The sequence below is a fragment of the Thalassophryne amazonica genome, chromosome 1 (assembly GCF_902500255.1).
Source record: "Thalassophryne amazonica chromosome 1, fThaAma1.1, whole genome shotgun sequence".
Taxonomy (NCBI): Eukaryota; Metazoa; Chordata; class Actinopteri; order Batrachoidiformes; family Batrachoididae; genus Thalassophryne; species Thalassophryne amazonica.
The window spans coordinates 20,206,445-20,218,917 of NC_047103.1; the positions used below are offsets into that span (position 1 = coordinate 20,206,445).

At 40.2% G+C, this 12,473-nt stretch overlaps 1 protein-coding gene across 2 annotated transcripts in view; it reads left to right on the forward strand.

Annotated features, from left to right (window-relative positions):
* The window catches only part of cdh7a (cadherin 7a), a 375,152-nt gene that overhangs the window by 312,444 nt on the left and 50,235 nt on the right, over window positions 1–12,473 (forward strand). For both annotated transcript variants that reach the window (XM_034166782.1, XM_034166771.1), the window contains one exon: window positions 11,226–11,343. In XM_034166782.1, coding sequence (XP_034022673.1) covers window positions 11,226–11,343 — 118 coding nt within the window. The remainder of the gene's footprint in view (window positions 1–11,225; window positions 11,344–12,473) is intronic.

The window sequence follows — 12,473 nt, forward strand, 5'->3', positions numbered from 1 at the left end:
AACCCCGCTCTGGGAAAAGACTGCCCCAATTCCGCTATCGGAGGCATTGACTGGTAAACTGGTGACCAAGATCCGGTTGTATAAGTATGGGAGCAGTAGTGAATAGATGTTTAAGATGCAAGAATGCATGTGCAGTGGCTTGTGGCAAGGTAAACAGTGTCTTAGTGATGTGAGTGCAATGAGGAATGAGGTCACCTGACTGTAGTTACATTTGAAATTTTGATTAAGGTTGGAGAATCCCAAAAAGAATGGTAAGAACCGGCCAGTCAAAAACGACATGGATCTTAACTGGATCAGATTGGATTTGGCCATGAGTATGGTCCTGTCTCTGATGTCTTCAGCAATCAGGCACCCTCCTGCTGGATTATCCATGGGATAGAGTACCTGATGAGCATGCTTTGCACTATGTTGAATTGTACTGGGGATTCAAAATCAAATCAAATCAATTTTATTTATATAGCGCCAAATCACAACAAACAGTTGCCCCAAGGCGCTTTATATTGTAAGGCAAAGCCATTCAATAATTACAGAAAAACCCCAACGGTCAAAACGACCTCCTGTGAGCAAGCACTTTGCGACAGTGGGAAGGAAAAACTCCCTTTTAACAGGAAGAAACCTCCAGCAGAACCAGGCTCAGGGAGGGGCAGTCTCCTGCTGGGACTGGTTGGGGCTGAGGGGAGAGAGTCAGGAAAAAGACATGCTGTGGAATAGAGCAGAGATCAATCACTAATGATTAAATGCAGAGTAGTGCATATAGAGCAAAAAGAGGTGAATAAAAAGAAACACTCAGTGCATCATGGGAAGCCCCCAGCAGTCTAAGTCTATAGCAGCATAACTAAGGGATGGTTCAGGGTCACCTGATCCAACCCTAACTATAAGCTTTAGCAAAAAGGAAAGTTTTAAGCTTAATCTTAAAAGTGGAGAGGGTGTCTGTCTCCCTAATACGAATTGGGAGCTGGTTCCACAGGAGAGGAGCCTGAAAACTGAAGACTCTGCCTCCCATTCTACTCTTACAAACCCTAGGAACTACAAGTAAGCCTGCAGTCTGAGAGCGAAGTGCTCTATTGGGGTGATATGGTACTATGAGCTCCCTAAAATGCAGGATGCAAGATAGGATTGCAGGTCGTCCTGCAGCTTCTAGACCATTGGAGTCCAAAGATATTCTAGAAAGGGCCAAGAGAGTGTAGGTTTTCTTTGCAACAACCAGTGACTCCATCAGGTGATTTCACTGATTAGCATCACTTTGAGCATATGGGATGAGTTCATCAGTGAAACCATCTGGTGGTAGTCACTGGTTCCAAAGAAAGCCTGCACCCTCTTGGCCTTTTCTGAAATGTCTTTTGACACCACTGTTCCAGACATTTCCCCTCAGGAGTTGGTGATAGGATCAGTGCGACATGGTGATGCAAAGCTTTAGGACTCTTGCCTTCCTAACAGAAGGTTCCCAGTTGTAGACCACTTGTGCCCAATTCTCCATGTACATCTGAAGATGTGTCAGAAAGTGCATCTGGTATAAAACTTGTTAGATCTGCTGTGGTGTCCCCAAGCAAACCAGGAGAAGCCAAGAGGAATAATGAGTGATGAGCACTATTGAGACAAAAAGTTATTGATTGAAGTCAAGACTTCTATTTAAGGAAGAGCACCGTTGGGAGAATACCTTCAGACTGAATAATGAAGCCTGGTCGAATGGAAATTTCATGATGAAATTTACACCAAAAACACACCCAGAACAAAAAGGAAGGAGAAAGGTTGACATTTGAATGTGAAAACACTCTTTGAATTACGAGATGTCGGCTGTCTGTTAGCAGAGTGAGTGGGTGAACTCTGTTAGATGTGCACCTCGTCCCTACAACCTCCCTCCTTCCTAATGAATTGAAATCCTCCTGTTGTCTGCTGTATCTCCTGCAGGAGCACCGAGCGCGTGTTTATTCTCACTGTGTCCAGCTCACCAGCTGCCTCCTTTCCTGTTAGCTGTGTTATAAAAGTCTTTGGCCGTCCACCGGATGTCACACCCATTGGCTTCATCCACAGCCATGCAGCTAAGATGAAACAATAACATTTGCCGGTTGGGGCCAGAGTTGATTCTGCAGCTCTGTAGCATAGATTAATACGGAGTGCAGGGACGGAATAACCTGCCATTTTTCAGTCCTAATTAAGGTCGTCTCATGGCACCGGCGCTCTCCAGAGATCCCCCTTGTTACGGATCATTGGTGCGTCTGTCTTCTGCCATAATATTAATTAAAACTGGGATGAGGGTGAGGAGATGTGGGGCAGTGAGAGTGGATGGGGGGGGGGGGGGGGGGGGTGTCACATTGTACAATCACTTTTTGTGTAACCATTACATCCATGAGTGGACTTGGCATTCTGCTGCCTCAGCCCCTCCCTGCTCTCTCCCAGCATCCCCAAGAGGCTTTAATATAGAAAAAAAAGATGGGGCGGGGGGAACTTAGTTTTATGGACTTTCTAGACTAAGCAAAGTTCTCGGATTTAACGACTTAACAGCTGCCTCAGCTGTCAAATCAATCACAAGAAGAAGAAGAAGAACAACATTCACACCTCCAGCTGACTAAATTAAGCATTTATTATAGGTGTTGCATCAAGCCGGGCGAGGAAAACGGCGGATGTCAAAGGACGTAAACCAACATGTGGCAGCATACTGTTGGTTCTATAAAAAGAAGGAACGAGGAGCGCATTTAATCTCATATCTCAGCGGGAGATTATTCCAGCATTTGTAGTTCAGACTCGTCAGGAGCGCGTAAGCAAACATGTCCGCGGTGGGAAAAGTCTCACCAAATGAGTTAAATAATCAATATGGAATGAAGGCGTTGGCATATGAAGAATGAGAGATGACATTTGTTGAACGGTGTACTTATCGATTGCTGTAAAATTTGATTTGAGCTGTTGCACGTGTGGAGACAGGTTGGAGGTGCGAGGGCCGGCCGTTTATTTTATTTTTTTTAGCGGTGTCACAGATGCAGGGTAATATCCGGGGTGTTGATGTCAGAGCAAGCTGCTGTGAAGCCGTCAGGAATGTGAAAACCGCAGGCCCACCACGTCCTTCATCAACACAGCCCGCCCCCCCCGTTGACAGCTGTCTCTTCAACACGGCAACGGCTGCCACCTATTTGATGCGATACTTATTTATACTTCAGCTAGAAAGTTGAAGTGTAAATAATTTCCTCAGATGACAGCGACATCATTTGTTTTTCAGAAAGTACTCCGGTCTTAGTAGGTTAATGAAAGAGTTTCAGCTTTATGTTTTATGTTCTTTTTTTTGTTATTTACCACTATTTCATTTTGCTGATACGCTCAATCAAACAGCCTTAAGACAAGTGTTTTCTACAAGCATTTGCCAAGTATGTTTGTCTAATTTCTCAACAAAATATCTGTACACTTCCTGTATTTTCTGCAGTATTGCATAGAGTATAAGTCACACTGTGTTCTGCATTATCAGCTCTTTAATGTTTGACTTTTGTGCATTGTTGTGGTGTATTTCTATTGGCATTTATTCTTTCTTTATTGGACTTTATTTTGTTTAGAACTTTAATTCTTTAATTCACACCTTCCCATTCAAATGAATGGGAAGGTGTGTCCAGTCCTTTGCACAGGTTTACACCCCGTGTCCTTCCAGATGCACATCCACATGACATGGACAATGGGCAGTAGTCATCTTGAACCAGTGCTGCTCTGGTAGCAAGTGTACTACGCTGCCCCCAGTGGTTTTATTTTTAATAGTCATTCATTTTGTGTAATTTTAAAAGTTCAAATCAGTGTAAGAACCACCGCATGTTGTTCCCCCGATACTGTCTCAGCTTTTTGTGCTTGGGACTCCCCCCAAGCTGGCGGCAGCGTGACTCCTGTTAATGTGGCTATCACACACTCACATCGCCTGAATTCGGAAAACAGACTGTTTCAAGTTTAGTGCACATAAACAATGTCAAATGTACGAGTATATGTGTTGTCTAAATTCTGATGTGTGCCATTATTACGGTAAACAAGTAATAATTGTGGATTAATTGCTGTATCTTTTCTGTGGTAATTTGACCTTGGGGTCAGTTTCAGGGTCACAGCTACATATTTAAGATATTGTCATTGCCACCCTTGTTTGTACAATATTTCAAGAACCAGTTGACCAAGGTCATTCATATTTAACATCAGGTAGAGTAAGCATATTTTGATTACCGAAAACCAGGAAACTCAATCCAGAAATGAGATACTCAAATGATACTCAAAGTTTACTCAAAGATGCTCAAAGACGAAAAACAATGAAAACCAGGGCATTTTCATTACTTTCCAAAAAAACAAAACAAAAACAAAACAAAAACAAAGCAAAACAGGACATCCAGTGACACATTATTGTAAAGCATACAGAGCTTTGAGTGGAAAAGAAAAGTAATCTATTTACACATATCATTGAATCAATGGCAAAACATTCTACCATTGTTTTTGTTTATTTTTTAATTCATATTTATTATTAATTTAACAATTTTAATAATTCAATAATTACTAATGTATTTATTTTTATTTATTTATTTATAACATTTTCTTTTCTGTAATTTTTTTTTGCACTGCACCTCTGACTACAGCGCCTCTGTTGTTGACACAGGTATTGCAGCTCGTGGCTGTCTCATGTAAATTTTGGAGCATGTAAAACTGCTTGAAACTAAAGCAGATTTTTGTGATGCTTGTAGCTAAAAGCAGAAGTGTCTGTGCCTTTAGAGCTGGGTAAACAGGTCTGATACCCAGAGGCATGTGAAGGTACAACTCCAGATGAGGTGATTTGGCTGTCTTATTGATGGTGATAACTGGTAGACACCTCCCTCTGAATGTTTTTCAGGCATGTCTCCTGGGAGGAACAGGTCACTCAGTGGGTTAACATGTTGGACAACCAGCATTTAGATTTTGGTTATATTCCTGGTCATGCTACCTGTCTGTATTCTTGGGCAACACACTTAATCTGCATTGTCTCAGTCCACCCAGCTGTACACGGGCTCCAGCCTTTAACTTCCCTCATGCTGGATTCCCATTCAAGGGAACTCACAGACTATTACCCTTCACCACTTCATGCTATGGAATCCAGGGAATGGGGAGGTGATGGTCTAGTGGTTGGGCATTGGGCTTGAGACCAGAGGATCCTCGGTTCAAATCCCAGCCTGACCGGAAAATCACTAAGGGCCCTTGGGCAAGGTCCTTAATCCCCTAATTGTCCCCAGTGTGTAGTGGGTGCCTTGTATGGCAGCAGCCTGACATCAGGGTGAATGTGAGGCATTGATGTGTAAAGCACTTTGAGCGTCTGATGCAGAAGGAAAAACGCCATATAAATGCAGTCCATTTAGGAATGGCACCAATGAGCCACAGGGCCTGAATAGGACTTAGTTTTTGAGTTATTGGCCATGCCCCAGTTCATGGGATGCCTCCTTCTAAGGCTGCATTCACAGATGTCATAATTCACATGACTAGGCTGTCTCATATCGAAGGCTCCTTGTTATGCAGCCAACAAATGCACCCTTATTTGTCCAGAGCGCAAATTTTAAAAAAAAAGAAAGAAATATAAGAACGTAGTAGCAAAAAAGAGATTGCATATGTATAAAAAAAGAGAAAAGTATGTACAAAACTATGGATATTTCAGTGGCAGTGGATATTGCACCTAAACAAATATTTCACTCATTTCAAGTGTGGCATGTGACTTGGCTATTTGGTTCCAGTGGCATTCTAATCTCTAACAGCAGTTGGGTAGAAACTGTTTTTCAATCTATTTGTACTTGCTTTAATGGCATCTGCCTGATGGCAGTAGCACAAACAGAGAGTGGTCAGGGTGGGATGAGTCCTTTAGGATGGCGTTAGCTCTCCGGAGACAGTAAGAGCCATGAAGTTTCTCCAGTGTGGGTAGAGGGCACCCAGTAATCTTCTCTGCCATTTTGGTAACCCTCTGGAGCTCCTGTCTGTTTACCACCGTGCAGATGACACAGAGGCCATATGTGATGATGCTCTTCATGGTAGAGCGGTAAAAACACACGAGCAGTGTCTGGTTTATGGTATTTTCCCTGAGGATTCTCTAAAAGTGGAGTGTTTGCTGTGCCTTCTTTAACAGTTTCTCATCTGTGTGGACTCCGAGGAAACAGAAGTCCGTGACCCTTTCCACACAGGTCTCCCCAATGATAATGGGCTGAATGTCTGTTTTGTATCTCCTGAAGTCTCCTTGGTTTTGGATGTGTTCAGGAGCAGGTTATTTTCCTCGATTTTCTCTTTGGTTTAGATGATTTGGCCGTGGACAGGAAATTATAGGCTACCTTACTTTAACCTGCAGTCACCATTTCTTGGAATGGGAACTGGTGGAAAATGGACAAATAGATTGATGGATCGCCACCATTCTTGCAGTACCGATGAATTTACTTGCATCTACTGAATGCACATCTTCAGACTGCTCCTCCAAAGTGACAAAGAGACACCTTTATCCTTTTATACCCTGTCTGAGCTGATATGCAGCCATGTGTAAACTCAAAAACCTTAATTCTGTGATTCATAGGCCTCCTCAGCCTGGCTTTTGAGAGGCACCAGTCTGCTGCTGCCGTTAATGTTGTTCACTGAGAATTTCTGTTTATACCCATGCTTCTCTGCTCCTGTCTCCGACTCAACTCATTAGAGAATTTCCCACCAAAGGTTCTCTGGAAAGCATTGCATCAGAGCCACACTAATGAAAGGCATTATACATTACAAAGTGTTTGATTTAAGGATGATTTACAGTCCCATCCACCGGCACTGAGGAACGGAAACCTTCCTCGAGATAAGCCTCAGAATTCATCTGCAGTATTCAAAGAACATCAAACAATTTGAAATGCGTATAGGATTCATTGTAGGTGTTAAGAAGCACAAAGACACGCATCTATCAGATGGGAAATTTCCATAACAGAATGAGAGACCTGAGTTAATGTGATCCACGAATCAATGGCAGCTTTCTTGATATGCATGTGGTGCACACTAAGGCGCGCGTTAAGGCGCCTCTACCTGTCTGATCCGGCATCAGCTCAAACATCTGCGTATAGACCAGATATCCAGACTCATCTTGCACTGCAGGAGAGAACCTTTGAATTCATGTTTTTTTTTTTTTTTTTTAAAGCTTGCATATAAATTTCACTTGTGCTGCAAAGTAAGCAAAAAAAAAAACAAAAAAAAAAAACAAGAAAAAAGCATACTTTTTAATTAACTCTGCTGATGAAAGGGGAACTATTTTAATTTTAAGACACACAGTAAAATATGCATGATTTTTCTGTCCTTTTTTTTTTTTTACACCGTCTGTCATTTTTAATAATTGGCAGGCTGTCGCTTCCCACCTACACCAACTCCTAATACCTGACAACTTGTAACCAGCAGCATTTAATCACAGTTGACAACTGATAATCCACGTCTCAGTCTGAATGCATCGTTGCCTTTATATATTTATTTTTAATTCTTGCCCTTTTTTATTATTAATATTATTGTTGTGATTGTTGTTTTGGTGTTTCAGATGTGGAGCTGGTTCTGGGAGTATGTGATAATTTAGCGTGAATTGCTTTTTAAGGATCTCTTGGATGCCGTCCACGGGTGTGAGTCGTCACAGGTTGAGTCTACAAAGGATCCGGGAGGTTTGATCTAAATTTATAAGGACACTGCAGCAGTAACACCCACTTTGATGGCTGTCGCTGTGGATATCGTTTGGCGCCCATATGGCGTGTTTGTGTGTGATATGTTCCCACACCCCGGCTGCAGCTGTAGTGCCGGTCGGAGTGGATTAAAGCGAAAAAAAAGAAAGAAATGTGCTGAACAGACACAAGCTGATTCTCACATCTTTTATAGTTACTGCACTTTATTTGCAAATTACATATTATGCATTATTTATTGTTGTTGATATTGATATATAATAAAAGACCAACCTTCTGTTTAGTGTTAATTTTCAAGGCAAAATAAGCGTGTTTAGCTCACAGATCAGAATGTTTGTGCATCGCTTGGCCTCGGGCGAGAGCCGTTCTTATCGTGAGTCATTTTCATACTCGTAATCGTGAAGTAGTAATGACTGTCTGTGCAGCATATGCGCTTATTTTGAACAGCGTCAGCTTAAAATATTCAGCGGGCTGACCTGGCTTTGAATTTATTATCTCTGCCAAGGAGGTTATGTTTACAAGCATTATTCATTTGTTAACAAGATTACTCAAAGTGCAACCCCCCCGACAACACTTCCCGACTCCAACCGCCAAAAATCCATGAAACATCCATGTGGAATGATTATAGTTACTGAGTCAAAGGTAATGTGGATTCTGAGTCATTTCTTTGTTTGTGTCTAGTTGATACATTTTTTCTTTTTTAGATTTTATTTATTCATTTATTTGTTTTCATCAATTTCTTATAAACTATCCAACAGATTTTTGTGACATCTGTTAGTCATACATTTCCCAGTAATACTAAAGCAGAAATCAACAATTGTTTGGCCTTGTTTGGTGCATATGGATCACCTCTGTCATTTTGTTGCTTCAAATTCTTCTTGTTTCTGATTTGGTTTAAAAATACATGTTGTTGTCTGTCATTTTTATTTTTTTTAATTTTTGAAGTTTTAAATTTTTACAACATTATGGAAGAACGGTGCAGTGTTATCATTATTACCTCTGCCAACAAGGTTTGAGGAGGTTCTGTATTGTAAACCTTTTTGGAAGAATGGCCTAAGCAGTGGGTCACCCCTTTGAGTCTGGTCTGCTTGAGGTTTCTTCCTTAATATCATCAGAGGGAGGTTTTCCTTCCCACTGTCGCCAGTGTGCTTGCTCTAGGGCAGCGGTGGGCAACTTGTTCCAGAAAGGGGCAAGAGGGTGCAGATTTTCTTTGCAGTCACTGATTCCACCAGGTGATTTCACTGATTAACTGATTCCATCTGCTCAAAGTGATATTAATCAGTGAAATCACCTGGTGGAATCAGTGGCTGCAAAGAAAATCTGCACCCTCTTGACCCTTTCTGGAACAAGTTGCCCACCGCTGCTCTAGGGTTGGTAAGGTTAAACCTTGTGTGAAGAGCCTTGAGGCAGCTTTGTTGTGATTTGGTGTGATATAAATGAGAATAAATTGAAATAAATTTCACCCCTGTTTGTTTGTTTGTTTGTTTGTTTGTGTTTGTCTGTTTGATGTGAACAGCCTGTAACCCATAATTTTTCATGCATCATTATGACATTTTTACTGAAGATTCATATCCTGATAGGCAAGACGTAAAATAGATCACATTTCTTTCATATATAAGAGCATTCTGTAGGTTGGTATCCTTTATTGACTGACAAAGTTTGATCCAGATCTGACCCAGATTACAGATTTTGTGACTATTTAAATTTAACATTGAAAACCCCATTTAAAGTATATTTTACATAATATCTTAATCAAACGTGCCTCAAACACTCTCATATTTGAAGGTGAAGTGCAGAATGGCACTCACTGTCGCCTGACAAAGTTTGATTCAGATCTGATCCTGATTGTGGATTTTATGGACATTTGAATCTAATATTGAAAAGTCCATTTGGTTGGTATTTCGCATTATATCTCAATCAAAAGTGCCTCAATCACTCTCATTTTCCTGTTATGGATTTACCTACACCACCAAAATTGGATGGAGGTTCCAATTATATGCCTGTTTGTTTGTATTCCTGTTATCAGTTGGAAACCAAGTGCCAAAAAGCAATGACGAATTGTGCATAGCAGTGATAACCAATGTTCTGTGAAAATTATCTGAAGAATTCAGAAACCGAAAAAGTTGAAAAAAAACAAAAAAAAACAACACCTGACAACACTACAAATAAAACCCTTTGTTTCATGTGCATGAACGAAATACATACACTTGACAACACTATGTAACACAATTTTTGTTCCTGGCTTCTAAGTGTTATATTTCAACTGCTTATGTCTAAAGTCTATGGAAAAATGACTACATTCAGCACAAACTTTGATTTTATTTTTTTAATGTTCTAGAAAGTTCTAAAAGTTTCTTGAAATTCCTAGATAATTCTGGAAAACTTCTAGAAAATTCTGGACAGTTCTAGCAGTTAAAGAATATTCTAGAAGACTACTCAGTAGTAGTGAAGGCGAATCGAGAATATTCTTGAAAACAGACAGATTTCAAAATATCATTGTCCTGATCACAGAAACAAAGTTTCTGTGGAATAACAGCTATTTTCTATTTATTTAAGGCATAACAGGTTAGGAAAAAAACAAAATAAAAATTTGTTACATAGTGCAGTTGATCACATCAAATTTAGCTGATGAAAAGCCACTTCTAACAGAACTTTGACCTTGAAAATTTTTGCCAAGGTAACATTTTGTTGAATTTTGAAACTCTACAAGCATGGTGCTCTAGTTAATAGTTAATTGGCTGGTTGATCAAATACTTATTTCATGTAATAAAATGCAAATGCTTTGTTTTTAAACCTGTAAAGCATCTTTGAGCATTGTTAAAAGCGCTATACAAATCAAATGTATTATTATTATTTTTTTACATTCTGTCTTTCACAGTTGAAGGTACCTATGATAAAAATTACAGACCTCTCCATTCTTTGTAGGTGGGAAAATACTTATTGCCTCACTGTATATGCTGTAGAATACAATAGGATGCTTTCCTCTTTTTCCATTCTTGGGATTCAGTTGTTTTAAAGGTCTGTCTGATATGAGATATAGTTGAGACTATGTTTATGGTGATGGAGGAAGTGTTGCATGAACAAGTTGCTTCACCTCAGGGAGCTTTGGTGGTTTCTCCCGCAAATGGGCTGATCATATGCTTTGATGCTTTGCACGCAAATCCATTTCACTCAGCAAAACACCCCTCACTTGAGTCCATCTTCTAAATAATGATGACGAATGGCAGTCTGATTGGTGTGATTAATGTAACTCCCAAAACATACTCAAGATTAATTAAAAGACTAAGCACAGCACCTTTTGTACACTGCATCTTACTTTGTACTTGAATTACATAAACAGCACAATGGAGTTGGACACACCCAAAAGGTACTTTCCCTGTATACTGTAAATGTTGTAGTATCAATCGTCAAGACAGGGCCTTTAGTGTGAAAGTCGATATACTGGTGAACAAAAGGTGATAGTGCATATGCATGCACAAATTAAAAAAAAAATGCATTTTGAGTTGACATACATCCAGACAGGTAGGTCTAATAAAGCTCTCTAAGGCATCCAATATTGACTTTTGTCTTGCGCTGCTGTTGTTTCAGGTGATCCAGACCATCAGTGCGGTAGATAAGGATGAACCTCCTAGTGGCCATCGGTTCTATTTTGGTCTGACTGCACCAGTCGCTGGAAATCTCAACTTCACTCTGCGAGACAACAAAGGTGCAACATGCTTTTGCTCAATTCTGACTTACATTTTGTTGCTTTATAAAGCCAAGACAGTCTTTGGTGGAGGTAGTGTTTGTTTGTGTCTGTTTGTTTTGTTTTTGGTTTGTTAGCAGGATTACTTAAAATTTAATGAAGTAATTTTCTCAGAGAGTGGTGAAATGTTTGAGCCTGGCCTCACATATTAACTGTTACATTTGTGAGTGGATTTGCAAATAAATAATGTGCTGCAAAATTTAAAACTTAAAACATGGAAGGTTGATTTAAGTCGTTGCCCTGAAAAATGTTGAGAAGGCTGAGCCTACCTTGAAATATATTCCATTAAACTTAGAGGTAAGCCTGGATGAGGAGCCAGAAGTAGAAGTCGAGCCCTATGCAGACCCTGAGGTCAGTCCTTCTCCCTGGAAACTATAGTGATGAGTTAATACAACTCTGCCTGGACAAAAGGCCATGGCAGGTTACTTCCCCCAGCCTACTCACCTGGAATTGAGTACAAGTCTATATATTAGCAGTCCAAGTTCAATCCTACAGAGGCATCAAGTGAAGTCAGATCTTCACAGATTGTTAGATCTGGAGAATTTGATGTCCCTTTTCCCCAAAACCTGCTGACAATATTGGGTCTCACCTGAAATAAATATCAGTATATTTTGGGGTTGAGATGGAGAAAACAACAGAACAAGTAAATTAAAAAAACTACACTATTAGGGAATTTTGTGAGGGTGATTAGACGCTGGCTCACAGATCTGGCAACTTGTTTCTGACGGATTGTTTGTTGTTGTGACACTATTCTGAACTTCACACGGTTGTATACGTTTCTTTTATTTCTGTTTAGCACTCTTCTGGTTATTAATTGTATCTACTCTAAACATTATTTAACTATAGTCCTGTTGTAGCAGTTAGCTTTCACTAGCTAGGTCGACTCCTCTCCTCCCCTCCGTCGTTATTTTTATAGCTGTTTCTTTTTTACCTGGTTAATACTTACTTTCAGTCGAACTGCTGTGAATTTTAAGTAATTATTTTACTCCTGTGTAAATGTTAGGAGCGGCTAGCATTTTCGCGAGCAGTTAGCTTTCGTTAGCTACTTCGGACCCCCGTTTTAATTTTTTCCATTTCATTTTTTTTATATA